This window comes from Chrysochloris asiatica, unplaced genomic scaffold (genome assembly GCF_000296735.1).
Source record: "Chrysochloris asiatica unplaced genomic scaffold, ChrAsi1.0 scaffold00059, whole genome shotgun sequence".
Classification (NCBI taxonomy): Eukaryota; Metazoa; Chordata; class Mammalia; order Afrosoricida; family Chrysochloridae; genus Chrysochloris; species Chrysochloris asiatica.
In genome coordinates, this window is record NW_006408577.1 from 17,200,460 (window position 1) to 17,216,212 (window position 15,753).

The window sequence follows — 15,753 nt, forward strand, 5'->3', positions numbered from 1 at the left end:
AGTACCACCTTTGTCTCACAAAGGAAAACAAGGCTAGGCACATTTCCGCATCTTTTAACCAAACTACAGTTTCATGCAGAAATTTAAAAAGAATTTATCTTGTACAAGTAGCATAGGACCAATTTATGGAAAAACTTGAGTAATGATTATGCCAATAAATTTACACTTGTCAAAGTGTTAACTAACCTAGAAAACCAGGTTTTTCACAGAGTCCTAAATCCTACTTAGATTGTCACCTTTATTTATGTTTTAACAAATATCTTAAATACCACTTCAGGAAACTTACTTTTCACTGAATACTGAATACTCAGAATGTGTTGATTTGACATTTGTGCCCTATTATTCTCATCACTTTTTTGGATATAGCAGTGTGATTCCTTTTAGTGTATACAGAGGTCATTGGAAGGAGATGAGGAGACATCATGTAGATTTACTAGATTAGTCATGAAAAGCTATGCAGAGGCCAATGATGATAAGGTGATTATTTCATATGCTATTTTCACCTTATTTCTTTTCTCATCTATTGTTTGAGAATTTTCACAGTTTATTTTTTTTCTAAACAAAATAATTAAACCTATTTGTATGCTTCAATTCAGTAAATAAAAATCCAAACCAACTTCCCATTAGGTTTTTCTGATACTATGGGATGAATTTTCTTTCTTATCTCAACATATAAAAATGCTCCGAACAGTTTTCTCAGTTTTCATGAAATATTAGCATCGTCTTAGTTCCATTTCAAGTAATAGTTCCATATTAACCATAAAACTATTCATGAGGCACTTAGTTGTGATTCTGACTTCTTTTCAAAGAACCATGTACTATAAATATAACAGGTGCTTCTGAGAATTCATGATTTTGATGTCTCATATTTAATGACTTTATTAAATTCCCCTAGTTGTTAATTTCACTCACCTAAATGCAATAAATTTTGCCACTCTGAGATGTACCTTGCTCAAGGATCCTTTGGATATATATTCTTTACTGGGACATTCTAAACTTCTTCCCAAATAAAAACCAATATCTTCTTTTCCTCTCCTTTATGAGTTATAAAATACTCCCACCCCCAGTCCCACCCCCCCAGCCTCTGCTTCTTCTTTGATTTAATTTATATGCCAGAGATTTTTCTGCTCTGGGGATGAAAATGGAAGACTAGGGAAGAAAGTTGATGCAGTAGAGATGATTCGAAGATCTGAAATATTTTATCCTCACTCGATATAAAGTAAATTATTTTTTCTCTTTTCCAATAACCATCATTTCCCTTGATCTTGGAATCACTCAAAACCTAGCCATTGAATCCTATATAAACTAATACTCTGTCTCAAGATGTGGAGAAAGATGAAATACTAGCACCTATACAGATTGTACCAGCAAGATTATATTTACAGTTATGAGATACCGCAAATTTAAGAATGCCAATTTTTTCTCATCACTGAGTATTTATTATATATAACAAATACATGGGAAAGAAAAAACTATATTGTGTGATATAAATAGTTTATTTACATTACAGAAAAACATCAAGACAATGTATACTATTTCAAATATATCCATACATAATCAAATATAGCTGTAGTACATGTTTTCATTGGTGTAGATTACCACAAATGCAAGGCAACATGTGTAGATCTCTTGTCTTATTCTTTTGTCTATAATACTGTATTGTGTAGTCCAAGCTCTCGGTAGTCCAGTCACTGTGGAAACATGCTCCCTTTAGATTAACCTCGTGGACGCTCTTGTTGTGTTGTCTGAACTGTAGTGCCCTGTATTTTGCTTCTGCCTGTGAATTCTGTTGCTTCTGGGGCATTTCCTAGAAGGTTGGAAAGTTTACAAGTCTTAGTCCAGTGTTATTAGCTAAGGTTTGATCTTATCAGAGTGAAGCTGTGAATTAAGTGAATTATTAAGTTATTAAGAATTCATTGGTAGTAAAAGCTGGAATTAGTTTGGAAAACTTATTTATTTTTGCTTCTCCTTGAAGTTTTTAAGCATCTGTTGAGAATTGAAGAACAGAGATAAAAATTTAAGAGGAACCCATTTACCTTGCCCTCTGCTGCTTAGTCATTAAACACAACGAATGACTCAGCTCAATGTAATCAAGCAAATCGTGGGTGTGTCTAATCTCACTTTAAAGGTCTTCAACAATTTCATATTTTAAATGTCTTAAGGATAAATGTTATACTGGCATTTTAGTGTTATAAGTTTAAATCCTATCAAACTAGAAATGAGCTAATTGTTAATATCTGAGATGTAACGGAAATGGATATTGTTTTTGGACCAGCCTAATATCATTTCAGCACATTAATACTATAAGTTGGAACCCTGTTGGCACATTAATATGATAAATTAGAGACATAAATTGATACCAATTATTTAGCATCTATAAAAAGCTAAAATTCAGTCAAATTATCTAAAAAGCTCTGACACAGTAATTTTTAAATCTCTGGTAGTAAAAGACTGATTTGACTGTGCATACAGGAACACCCCTGTGGCTTAATTATCAGCCAAACAAAAGCAAGGTCTATGTTGTTGTTAAGTGCTATTGAGTCAGTTCCAACCCATAGCAACCCTATATAGGGTTTCTGAGGAGTGACTGGTGAGCTTGAACCACCGACATTGCAGTTCAAGCCAATTTTGCAGTCCAGCGCATTAACCCACAGCACCACACCAGGACTCCAGAGAGGTCTATAAGAGGAACAAAACACTAGGGAGGGGCTCACAACTTAAGATAATCAACCATTTGAGATCAAAAGGGCAGCATTTAGCCAAGGACAAAGTTGAGAACATTAGGAAAGAAGGAGGAATGGAGACAGGAAACACAGAGAGGAAGTGGGATAAATCATGTCACATTGATGGGACTGCAACCGAGGAGGAGATGAAACAAAATGTGTTTGAATTGTTGAATGTAAATCTGATGGTCTGCACAGTAACTCTTTATCCAATTCATAATAAAAAATGAAAAACAGAACAACAATGTAAGCTCCTATAAAATCCTGTTTATAATAAGGGATATGGGAAAGTGTGTGTGAATAAAAGCTTTCTGTTCAATTATGGTTATAGATCTGACAAATTGAAACACAGAGCTGGAAATCATATTTGCAGCAAGCTGAAGAGGAAAAGCTCAGCAATTCAGCTTCTCAACAGGTCAACTCTTTTCATTCTAGAACATGCCTCTCAGTGCTCCCATTTTTGCACGTGACAAACATTGTGTTTAGAAAGACAAGACAATCTGTATTTGACTAGGAGGGTAAAGAACAACACTGGGATGGATGAAATTAGAAACAAAGAAAGTAGAAAAAGAAGAAAAGAAAATCCAAAGGATTATTAAAGAGCAGAAAACGGGTCAGGAGGATGTTGTAAACAAATTAAAGAGCATGATGTAACACTGCAGGTTAAGCACTGGATTGCTGACTACAACAAGGTCGATGGTTCAAATCCACCAGCCACTCCTTGTAAAGCCTATATATGGTTGCTCAGAGTCAGAACTGACTAGACAGCATGACCCTTAACAACAACAACAAAGAACATGAGGGAGTCTCTCCATGGTTTATTTTGTAAATCTTTTTGCAAATAAATATTTTAGAATAGGTTCTTGATGGTCACCAGGAAATAGAATTTCCTAGGGGAGAGAGAAAAGAAAAAGAAAAACTTCCTTTCTGTATTGGAAAATCTGCTTTTGAGGAGAATGTCAAGCAAATGGAATGAATCTACAAAGGAGTAGCGTAGTGGCTACGAATCGGGTTGAGAACCTTAAGGTCAGCGGTTTGAAACTACCAGCCGCTCCGCAGGAGAAAGATGAGGCTTTCTACTCCCGTAAAGATTTACACCCTCGGAAACCCTGTACAGGGTCGCTATGGGTCGGAACCGACTCGACGGCACTTAACAACAACAACAACAACACTGGGCATTGGTGTGGCTTACTGAGTAATATGACTTCTGGAAAAGCTTTAGAAGATTTGGAGGTGCTCGGGAAGATTTCAAAAATACATCATGATAATGCCGATTTAATTCATGTGCTATTCTTTTGCCTTAAAAACATACCACCAGCCACACCTTGGAAATGAAAAAGACCATAGGCATTGAAGAAATAGCTTGTTCTAATTAGGAGTCCTGTTTGCTGTTGTTGTTAAGTGTCGTTGAGTCGATTCCAACTCACAGCAACCCAGTATAGGGTTTCCTAGGAGTAGCTGATGAGTTTGAACCACCGACCTTGAGGTTGAGTGCTTATCCTATGGCGCCACACCAGGACTCCTGTTTGGGTAGTCATGTATATCACAAGGTTGGCAGTTCAAGTTCACCAGCTGCTCCTCAGAAACCCTATACAGGGTCACTATGTGTTGGAACCGACTCTACGGCACTTAACAACAACAAAATATCAGATAGATGAGGGGGCTTCTAGAAGTTAAGGAAAAAATTCCATTATTCAATTCCATTTTTCCATAAACTATTGAAGTGCTGGTTAAATGCACTGGATCTAGCATGCAATTTTGCTTTTGCTGCTCAGAAATCTGCAAACTTGGCAATCTGCTAACTTCTGTTTCAGGAATCCTATCTTGAATATGAATGCTTTTATGTAACATAATGCTTTGATGTAGCATGTTAAAAGCACATACATACAATTTCTAGTGTAGTAAGGATGGAACTGGAGTCCTTTGGTGGTGCAAATGTTTAACACACTCTATGAAAACTGAAAGGTTGGAGGATCCAGTCTTCCCAGAGGCACTTCAGAAAAAAAGGCCTGGATATGTACTTCTGAACTATCAGTTACTGAAATGGTTGTGGAATTGCCATGAGTCCGAATTGACAGCAACTGGTAAGCATGGAAATGTGAATAATGAATGGATCTGTGATTAATAACTGAGTTGAGAACATCTGCTAACATATTTAAAGTAGTGCATTTTTGGTTATACATGAAGGAGCAATCATATTGTTTTGGAATTATATCCATTAATTATGGATTCCATTTTTCATGTACTAGTAACGATACGCACTGGACTGTGAACCACAAGGTTGGTGGTTCAAGGCCACCAGCTGTTCCTCAGGAGAAAGACAAGGCCTTCTGCTCCCGCAAAGATACACAGACTTGGAAACCCTAACAGGGTTGCTATGAGTTGGAAGTGACTCGATGGCAGTTAACAACAACAACCATATTAGAAAACTCCAGATCTTTAAAGTGGGGCAGTTTTTTATGTTTTAGATTTTTCTCTTTTTGTCTAATATTCAGTATTTTGGGTTTCTTGAGTTATCTTTATGTTCCCCAGAATCTATTTTAACATAATCCATTGATTCACTTGGCATGGAAACGTGAGAGTTAAGTTGATGAACTCAACTTGGCTTACAGCAGCAAAAAGCTGCCGTCTATGATCTTCCCTTAAGCCTTTAGGCCAGGCAGGATTTATGAACCATATTTTGTCTTTTTCAAGAGCAAAAGCTACACTTGTCCTCAAAGAAGAGAGTGCAATATACAGATACTGAGCTGTATTACGGCCTTTATTTTCTAAAGAAATTATATTTTCTTTGATTTTCTTGCCTTTTGAAAATAAGTTTTTGGAGAAGCATTCTGATTTACTATAGAGTCATACAAATAAATGAAAAGTCTCAATAAACTCTGCCTGGTGGTGAATTTGGCAAAAACCTTGAAAAACTTCCTTGGAACTTTTAAAAGGACAGTGGAATCAAGTCAGAAAGAAAAATCTTCAACAACCTTTCTGGTTACACAGTACATAAATAATATCTAGTTTAGAAATGAATTCTTTGTTGCTGTGAGTCTGTATGCTAATGGACTTTAACAAATAAGTAGACTTTACTTCAAGTCCTATATCAGACTTCACTGATCAGTTAGGGTTTCTTTTTCTGTCAAAACTTGATGAAATTTTGAAATCTCTCTCAACTTAGTTATCTTCAGGAAATAGTTACTAATTTGTTGGGCCAGGGATTTGCTATAAATTCTTATTGTGACATTTGCTACATGTTTTCACCTATCCAGTATTTTCATTGACTAAAACAATCTTTTCCATAAATGATTTTACTAGTATTTTGTGATTACAAGATGTTTTATAATACTCACTTAGGGTAAATATATATTTATTCTTTATACAAAAATATGTTAAAACTTATACATGAAAGTTATACTTAGAAATAAGAGAGTCAAAGATGAAATATGCAATGCAATGTCTCTAGACCTTGTATAAATCTACTCAGACCTCATTTAGGATCCTAAGGTAAGGAAACTGATCATTTAAATAGTCAGTTAGTAGTCTGAATGAAAGGTGACCTTTTATGGTTAAAAGGAAAAAAAAAGCACATTTAAACAAAATTAGCTCTATACATTAGGGAAAAAAATGACCTTTGCTTAGAATATAAATAATGCTTATCATATTGCAAAAATAATGAAAATAATTTATACCACTCCAACATGAAAATCAATATATTTCCATTAGTCTATGACACTGGTGTGGCACCACAGGATAAGCACTCGTCCTCAAGGTTGGTTTGAACCACAAAGTCCTTGGTTCAAACTCACCAGTTGCTCCTAGGAAACATTATACTGGGTTGCTATGAGTCGGAACCGATTCGACGGCACTTAACAACAACAACAACGTGGCACTGTAGGCTCAGCACTGCATTGTAAACCACAAGGTCAGCAGTTCAAACCCACCAGCTGCGACTCAGAAACCCTGAGGATCAGCACTGCATTGTAAACCACAAGGTCAGCAGTTCAAACCCACCAGCTGCAACTCGGAAACTCTGTACAGGGTTGCTATGAGTCAGAACTGTCTCAACAGCACTTAACAACAACAATATGTTGAGGAAACAGGACTCCCAGGGAATGGATTCTTGCAGAGTACCTGAAGGGACTCATATCAGAGTGATAAAACAATGAAGAACCATGTGTCCTCTGATCTGGGTTGTCACTGAGGACAGTTACTGACCTTGTGATGCAGAGGACCACCACACAGATGACAGCAATCTGAATCGTTCCAATCACAGCTGCAATTAAGACGTACTGAAACCTTACAGGACCGGGAACAACGTACAGAACACTGTAGTCCTTTTTCTCACAGTGTTGTCCAGTATAACCAGCATCACACCTGGAAGAAAATGAAATACCTTGTTGCCGGTAACTGCTGGATTTACTTTGGAGTCTTCATGTGGTCCTGTGGTGGTTATGTGCCATGGAGTCGGTTCTGACTCATAGTGACTCTCTGTTGGGTTTCCGAGGCTGTAAATCTTTACATGAGCAGAAACCCTCATCTTTCTCCCACAGAACTGCTGGTAGTTTCCAACTGCTGACCTTTCTGATAACAGCTCGACTCATAACTACTACACTACCAGAGCTCCTGTGGCACTGTAGGATAAGCATTGAACTACTATCAGAAAGGTCAGTGGTTCAAATCCCCAGATGCTCCTCAGAAACCCTATGTAAGGTCACTATGAGTTAGAACTGACTTGATGGCACTTAACAACAATAACAATAAGCACTTACCTTCATCAGAAAATTAAGGTTTAACATTTTTTTTAAATCTCTGGCTTTAAGACAATACTAAGGAGCTCTGGTAGCGTAGTGGTTACGAATCGGGCTGCGAACCGCAGGGTCAGCAGTTCGAAACTACCAGCTGTTCCGCGGGAGAAAGATGAGGCTTTCTGCTCCCGTAAAGATTTACAGCCTCAGAAACTCTGTACAGGGTCGCTATGAGTCGGAACCGACTCCACGACACATAACAACAACAACAATTTGTGGCTAAGGTTCTTAAGTATGTATCTTTAATATAGTTTCTTTGCATTTTTAATTTGGACCATAGCTGGCTTCTTTCGATACTTATATTACTAGATTTTGAAAATAGGAGGATTGGTGAAATATTAAAGAACTTTGCTTTGTGAATTGGGTGAAAATTGACAGAGCAAATCAGTTTTCCATTCAATAATTCATACACATTTGTTTCATGTCACTGATTGCAATCCCCACAATGTAACATCATTCATCCCACTTTTACCTTGTGTTTCCTGTTTCCATTTCTCCTTCTTTCCTAACCCTTCCTGTTTTTGAAATTTGTCCTTGGGCAAATGCTGACTTTAATGACAATATAGAAAGATAACAATTATTTCTATGTTTTAGGTGAATACTATATTTATATTCCTGACTGACTCTTTAAGCAACCTAAGTCAATATAATTACCTGGGAAAAGGTTTGTTTCTGATGGCATGGATTTAAAACATTAGAGCAATTCTTTTTTATTTTATTTTTTTGATAATACATTTCCAATTTATTCTCAGAATAAATATTGAGAACACTGTAAACAGTAGCACAGGCACAAAAAACTCATTTCTTTAATTTACTGATCATTAAAGTCATCTGCTGATTTTAGATAGTTAAAGTTTCTTGGGAAAAAAAATACCATAATTACAAAATAAGCAATATAATTTTGAAAAACACACCCATTTGTTATTCATCAAGAGTGAGCATTGCCTCTTACTCATTAACCCTGCTCCTTAAGCTCATCCAGACAGTCTGCATGTGGAGATGGCATTTAACCATGAAATGAGAAAACTTCACTTATCTAAATCATACCAAAGAGAATCAACTTGTCATTGATTTTGCAAACTACTTTTAGGACAACCCTGGTACTGTCTCATAACTACATCCTGCCTGGCATCTTCCATGTCGGCAGCAGGAAGGGTTTACTAAAGGCAGCTCTGCTCAGAAGCAGCAGGCATAAACTCTCAGCTATGTTCATTCTCCCTGGTTTCTTGAGAAGGCAGGTGTTAACAGATTCAGTGAAGGGAACTCAAAAGGAAGATAGCTCTTGAAATGATGACAGGGAGGAAGAGAGAGAAGTACGGAAAACTGGAGAGAGGGAGACTTGGATTGATCAAAAGAGGAAGGAAAGGAGGGAGGGAATTGTAGAGACAATATATGCTGACCTTGTGGTTCAAATTATCCTTGCAGTACAGCACATTAACCTGCAGTGTCACACCAGGACTCCACAGAGAGAGGCAGAGAGATAAAATTCCTTTCATTGTGTGGTGGTAGTGGTGGTTGTGTACCACTAACTTGGTTCTGACTCATAGTGAGCATATCTAGGGTTTCTGAGACTGTAAATCTTTATAGAAACAGAAAGCCTCATCTTTCTCCCACGGAGCGACTAGTAGATTCGAACTACTGACATTGCAGTTAGAAGCTCAGCTCATAATCCACTACACTACTAGGGCTCCTTTTTTACTGTGCAGTAATCCATTATTTTATCTTATACCATTAATATAAGAAGGGACTTCAAAAAGTTCATGAAAAACTTCCATTATAATTCTATTTTTTCATAAACTTTTTGGAGCCCCCTTGTATTACAGTAATTCAAATAGAAATACATTTGGAATTTTACTTTGACTCTTAACTATCTCTGAAATAATTATATTTTAGCCATGAATTCAACAGATATTTCTGTTTATTAATTAGAACCAGACAATCAATTTCTTAGAGTTTATGATTGTAGAGGTATAATGAATCATCCATCAACATCCATCTACAAAGCTTGTAGATAGGATATCTATAGAAAAGAGTGAGTGCTTGGTAAAGGCAAGATGGTGGATATTTATTAAAAGATTGGAAGGGTGTAGGAAAAGATTAAGTCTTCAAAACAAGTATGTTATCTAAGATACAGGAGGGTCCCATCCATTAATTTGTTTAAGAAATATTTATTGGGCATCTGTTATGTGCCAAGCACTATTAGAGGTTCAGGTAAGGTCAGGGGAAAGGATGGTGAACAATACGAGTGCAGAGACATCTTTGCCTTTAAGGAACCGCTAATGCACAAAGGTGGTTTCAAATTTTACTAGAAGGATATATGTAATAATGTACTACTTGTGGAAAGAGCCCTGGTAGCGTAGTGGGTTACGAGTTGGACTACTAACCGCAAGGTCAGCACTTCGAATCTACCAGTCGATCCATGGGAGAGAGATAAGGCTTTCTGCTCCCATAGAGATTTACAACTTTGGAAACACATATACAGGGGTGCTATGAGTCAGAACAGACTCGGTGACACACAACCACCACCATCACTACTTGTGGTTTCTTCTGTGGATGTGTGGCATGTGCAAACGTTTTGTTGTTGATCACCCATTAAAGCAGAATGCCAAGCAATTTGTTGGAAACATCTAAAATTAAGTTTCTACATTTAAATATTTAAAATATGAAAATGTTACCTGCAAGATGGCTCCTGCATATTGATGGAATGTTCGCACTTCCCGTGCATGCAGAAACCATTGTAATGTTCTGGACAAGGTATGTGGTGTTCTCTGGCACTTTCTTCTAATTTGTTAGCATTCTCTGTGAATACAGATAAAAGCAAGCACCCCTGTAAATATCTTCTTAGGCTGGTAAGATCAAGCAGTACATTAAGAAGCAAAACTGCAGTAGGCAAAGATATTTAAAAGGGCAAGGACTAAAAGGCCATGCTTCTGAAGAAAGGGAGAAAGGACTGAGAGACATCTTTACAATTGTGTTTAGAGAGGAAACTGCAAAATTACCCAGTGCTTTTCATGCTTTTTGCAATTTCCTACATCTTTAACAGCCAGTGATGTTTCTGTGAGTTGTCAGACAGCTTTAATTTTCCTTGTACATTGGATGTACAATGTAGAGGCTGTACATTGATCATAAAATAATCTAAGAAGAACCATCCTATTTTTTTGAATTTCAAAGCCCAGTACAATGTCCCTAAGAGTAAATTCCTCCAACACCTTGGTACTTTCTCAGTGGGGGAATTTAAAAGTTAAAATATGATTGTGTTCAATTGTTTAAAAAGCCATATTACAAAAGCAAAAGCAAATTTTACCAATAAATTTTTTCAGGCATTTTTTTCATTGTTTGTGAACATGAATTTCACTAGCACCCATATGTTTTTGTTTTCATTGTCAAAATAAAGCTATTGAAAGAGCAAAAGTCATTCCAGAATCACTTATGTAGATATTTATACACTAGAGACTGAATACCATAAGTATATTTTGATGGATAATATTTGACCTATGCTAATAATGTAATTTGAAACAAACTTATGAGAAAGAAAAAAAACTGTTCTTAATGAAAGGGAAGTTGTGTTCATTTTAGAATATAAGTTTTATTTGTTTTCTCAAGCTTATGTAAACATCTTTGAATATATTTTATTGACCTCTGTTGATCCAAATATGGATGCTTTATATTTGTGACACTATCTCTAAGTGGTCTTTTAAATTTACTTAGATGTTAATTTTATAATAAAAAGTTTTGCTTTTTTTAAAGTCTGTCTTATAATTTGAAACTGGATATTCTTGAAAGTTCTTCCTGAAACACATGAGATCTTCAGTCTAGATCTATTCTTCAACACCAAAATAATTAGTCAGCAGTAATGGGAGAATGTGAATGAATTATTATATCTTTGGAACAGGTGATTTCCAATTATTTGTCCATAATGGAATACTTTTTTTTTTTTTTTTACAATAGTTAATCCTTTTAATTTTTACTGGCAGTTAAAGATGATGAGTATATTAAACAGGAGAAAAAACAATGTGTTTGATGTTAGTGAAACAGGCAAATGGATTATTTACATTTACGCAAGATGTAAAACATCTGCACATTTTAAGATCTAGGAACTATAGCAAAACATTGATATTTGAAATAAACTGTTAAACGTGTTTAATGTTTTGTTGTATGGGATATTTATACACACTGGGAAGATAAATACATTTTCCATTTACATACTCTGGTTAGTCCCATATGGGATTTACCATAAATATGCTAGAAAGTTTGGAAATGTCATTTATTTGTTCTTTATCTGTGTCTAAATAGCTATGATGACAGGTAACCATTATGCATTATAATATTTTGTCATTGACATTGTTATCATTAAACTGAATGAATTATTTCCATGCAGAAGATTAAAAGTATCTACAGCTTTCTCATTTGGCTTCTTACCCATTGCTTCAGACTACTTTAGAATTTTGATGCCTGCTAAGGAGCTCTGGTAGCATAGTGGCTATGAATAGGGCTGCGAACAGCAAGGTCAGCAGTTCGAAACTACCAGTTGTTCCATGGGAGAAAGATGAGGCTTTCTGCTCCCGTAAAGATTTACAGCCTCGGAAACCCTATATAGGGTCACTATGAGTTGGAACCGACTCCACGGCACATAACAACAACATTTTCAGCAGCAAATTACAGTAAGCAATTATACTAAAAGTGAGGTGGATAATGTTGGGTGGAATTTCCAATATGGAAACATGTGGCCAAAATGTATTTGTTATCATTAGGTGCCGTCGAGTTGGTTCCAACCTATAGCGACCCTGTATAGGGTTTCTGAGGAGTGACTGAAGAGATTGAGCAGTTGACCTTGCGGTTCAAACTGACTTTGCCATCCAGTGAGCGCATTAACCCACAGCACCATACCAGGATTTAAAAATGTATTTAGCTGCATTAAAATGTATTTGAGTGAAATCTCCAATATGTGAACATGTGACCATAGCTTTTAAATGCACATTGGGATGGCTGTGGTCATTCATGAGTCCCATGGAGATAACGGGGCTTGTTTTGTACCAGGATCAGGGGCTACAAGCTAGAACGGTCCAACCATACACCTGCTACTTAAAGGAGACTTTAGCATTGGGGTTTGTCAGTCCTAATGCTCAAGTAACGAACCAGCACTGATTTTTGCTTTTATTTCTGGATCTTCTCCCCTAACTAACAATTCACGCTTCAATTTAGTGCTCGTTAGTAACCCTTCAGTGCTTCTGCACACCTGCGTACAGGGAATTTTCTGTAACTTGCCTACATTTCAGTTATGCACCATGCTTTCAGTTGTAGTATTTTAAAACTGATATTATTATGTCTATTTTCTTTCTGTCAGTTGCAAAAAATTATCAAGGATTTTTGTTCTATTTTGTAAACAAAGTGCAACTCAAAATTTATATTTCAAACTATGTTTTTTAACACTGCCCCTCATCCCATATCTGGGTGTATACCATAGACTAAAGTCTAGGGCAAAATGAGAGCCTTAGCACAGTAAGAGTTTGATATTTTCATGAGTTTATTATCCAGCCAGGTTGATCAAATGACAGGGGATTAGTCTCCATCATAAAAATGAAACAAAACAAAACTTGCTAATTAGTTTATACCAAGCCTGGAGTATTCTGTTATGCTTCTGGTAGACTACTGTCAAATAAGAAAGTAGAGAGGTTGAAAATAAATGAGTAGAAGAAATGATCTCTGAGGAAGAAAATGAGGCGTCATCAATATATGTCAACAAATTTATAGTCAATCCAACCAGTAAAGTAGTTGATTGAAAACCTGAATACATAATCACTTCTGGTAATGCAATAGACATATTTTAGAAATGAGATTTAAGTATATTAAGAAGAGTAGAAACACAAAAATCTAATATTTCAACCAAGCAAATATATGGGCTATGGTGAATATTTGTGATCTTGATACTTATGCATAGAAATTCAAGAATAATAAGACATTTAAAGACTTAAAATTATATAAAAATGAAACTCTGGCAGTCTTTGTGCTTCTTCCTGTGGCAGATGATCTAGACATCAAATTCTCTGTCCTCCATTTAAAAAGTGATTTAATATAAGAGTTGTACTATTTCTTCTAAGAGAGATAGTGACTATTGTAAAAAAAAAGAAAGAAAAAAAAACAAAAAAAAAACTCTTCATGTCTCTGTTTAAAAACCTCATCCAGTTTCCCACTTAAACGTTTACAAATGGTTTGTCCTGACCCTTTTAAGAAACAATTGCTGGTAAAATGTGAGTTCCTTGCAGCAGAGCTAAAGAGGCTGCATGACCATTGCTAGTCAACACTCCAGTTAAGTGTAGCAGAAGTGTCCTGCTCTGAAGCACAACCACAGAGATTGCTACTGTACCAGTGCTTACAGGGAAGGAGGAAAAAGAAGCCAAAGAGAAAGGGAATCGCCAGGTCCTGCCTTCCCACAAGTCAAGCAGTGTAAGTTGATGGACAGGAGGTAGAGCCATTCTGAATCTATGCAGCTCAGAGTGCGTATGTGCATATGCATTTGTGTGTGTGTGTGTTATTTATGGTTTTCTTTCTTCAAAAAGCTGAAAATAAGATGCTGTCCAGAGAATTAATCTATCAAAGCAACACATTATAGATCAAACCAGAAATATGTCACTGAAAAATTTCAGTAAAACTATCAATATACCTAAAGAAAAATAATTCCCATGCGAGTAAAGTTTTACTAAAGGCAATACAGAAACGGATGCAAGCATACATTGACAGAGATCTTCCAGAAGTTCAAGCCGGATTCAGAAGAGGATATGTAATGAAGGATATCATTGCTGATGTCTGATGGATCTTGGCTGAAAGCAGAGAATATCAGAAAGATGTTTACCTGTGCTTGATTGACTACACAAAGGCTTTTGATTGTGTGGATCATCAGAAGCTATGGACAACACTGTGAAGTATGAGTATTCCAGAACACTTAATTGTGCTCATGAAGAATCTGTCCTTGGACCAAGAGGCAGTTGTTAGAAGAAAACATGTGAACACTGAATGGTTTAAAATTAAGAAAGGTGTGTGACAGGGTTGTATTCTTTAACCATACTTATTCAACCTGTATGCTAAGTAAATAATCTGAGAAGCTGGGTTATATGAAGAAAAACATGGTACCAGGATTGGAGGAAGACTCATTAAAAACCTGTGATATGCAAATGATACAACCTTGCTTGCTGAAAGTGAAGAGGACTTAAAATATTTACTGATGAAGATCAAAGAGCATAGGCTTTGGTATGGATTGCACCTCAATGTAAAGAAAACAAAAATCCTTACCACTGGACCAATCAACAACATTCTTATCAACGGAGAAAAGATAGAAGTTGTTAAAGACTTCATTCTTCTTGGATCAACCATCAACACTCATGGAAGCAGTAGTCAAGAAATCAAATGATGTATTGCATTAGGGAAATCTGCTGCACAAGACATCTTCGAAGTGTATAAGAGTAAAGATGTCATCTTGAGGACTCAGGTGCGCCTGACCCAAGCCATGGTATTTTCAAAAACCTCATATGCAAGCAAAGGCTGGACAGTGAATAAGGAAAACCGTAGAAGAATTGATGCTTTTGAGTTATGTTGGAGGAGGATATTGAAAGTGCCGTGGGCTGCCAAAAGAACCAACAGATCTGTGTTGGAAGAAGCGCAGCCAGAGTCTTCTTGGAGGGCAGGATTGTCAAATTTCATCTCTCATACTTCAGACATGTCAGGAGGGACCAGTCGCTGGAGAAGGATATCATGTTTGGTAAGGTGGAGGATCAGAGAAAAAGAGGAAGACCCCTAGCGAGATGGATTGGCAAAATGGCAGCATCAATGGGCTCAAGGGTGGCAACAATTGTGAGGTTGGCCCAGAACTGGACAGTGTTTTGTTCTGTTGTACATAGGGTCGCTATGAGTCAGTACCGACTCGATGGCACCCAACAACAACAAGGACAAGGGCTAGGGTTTGGCAACAAAAGCTTCTCAAAGTCACTTTTGCCATCTATTTAAGCAGTTTCCAGAGGGGTTGTTGTTGTTGTTGTCAGGTGCCATCGAGTCGGAACCGACTCATAGCAACCCCTTGCACAGCAGAACAAAACAATGTCCGATCCTGGGCCAACCTCACTACCACTGTCACACTTGAGTCCATCAATGATGCCCTCGTTGGGGGTCTTCCTCTTTTTCTCTGACCCTCCACCTTACCCAGCATGACATCCTTCTCCAACGATTGTTTCCTCCGGACAATATGT

At 36.8% G+C, this 15,753-nt stretch overlaps 1 protein-coding gene across 1 annotated transcript in view; it reads right to left on the reverse strand.

The window, feature by feature from the left end:
- Positions 1 to 1,416: 1,416 nt before the first annotated feature.
- Positions 1,417 to 15,753, reverse strand: part of TMEFF2 (transmembrane protein with EGF-like and two follistatin-like domains 2) — a 362,975-nt gene continuing 348,638 nt past the window's right edge. Inside the window, exons 8-10 of the mRNA XM_006864057.1 lie at positions 10,192 to 10,315; positions 6,927 to 7,085; positions 1,417 to 1,807 (exon numbers count right to left, since the gene is read on the reverse strand). Coding sequence (XP_006864119.1) covers positions 1,711 to 1,807; positions 6,927 to 7,085; positions 10,192 to 10,315 — 380 coding nt within the window. The 3' untranslated portion in view covers positions 1,417 to 1,710. The remainder of the gene's footprint in view (positions 1,808 to 6,926; positions 7,086 to 10,191; positions 10,316 to 15,753) is intronic.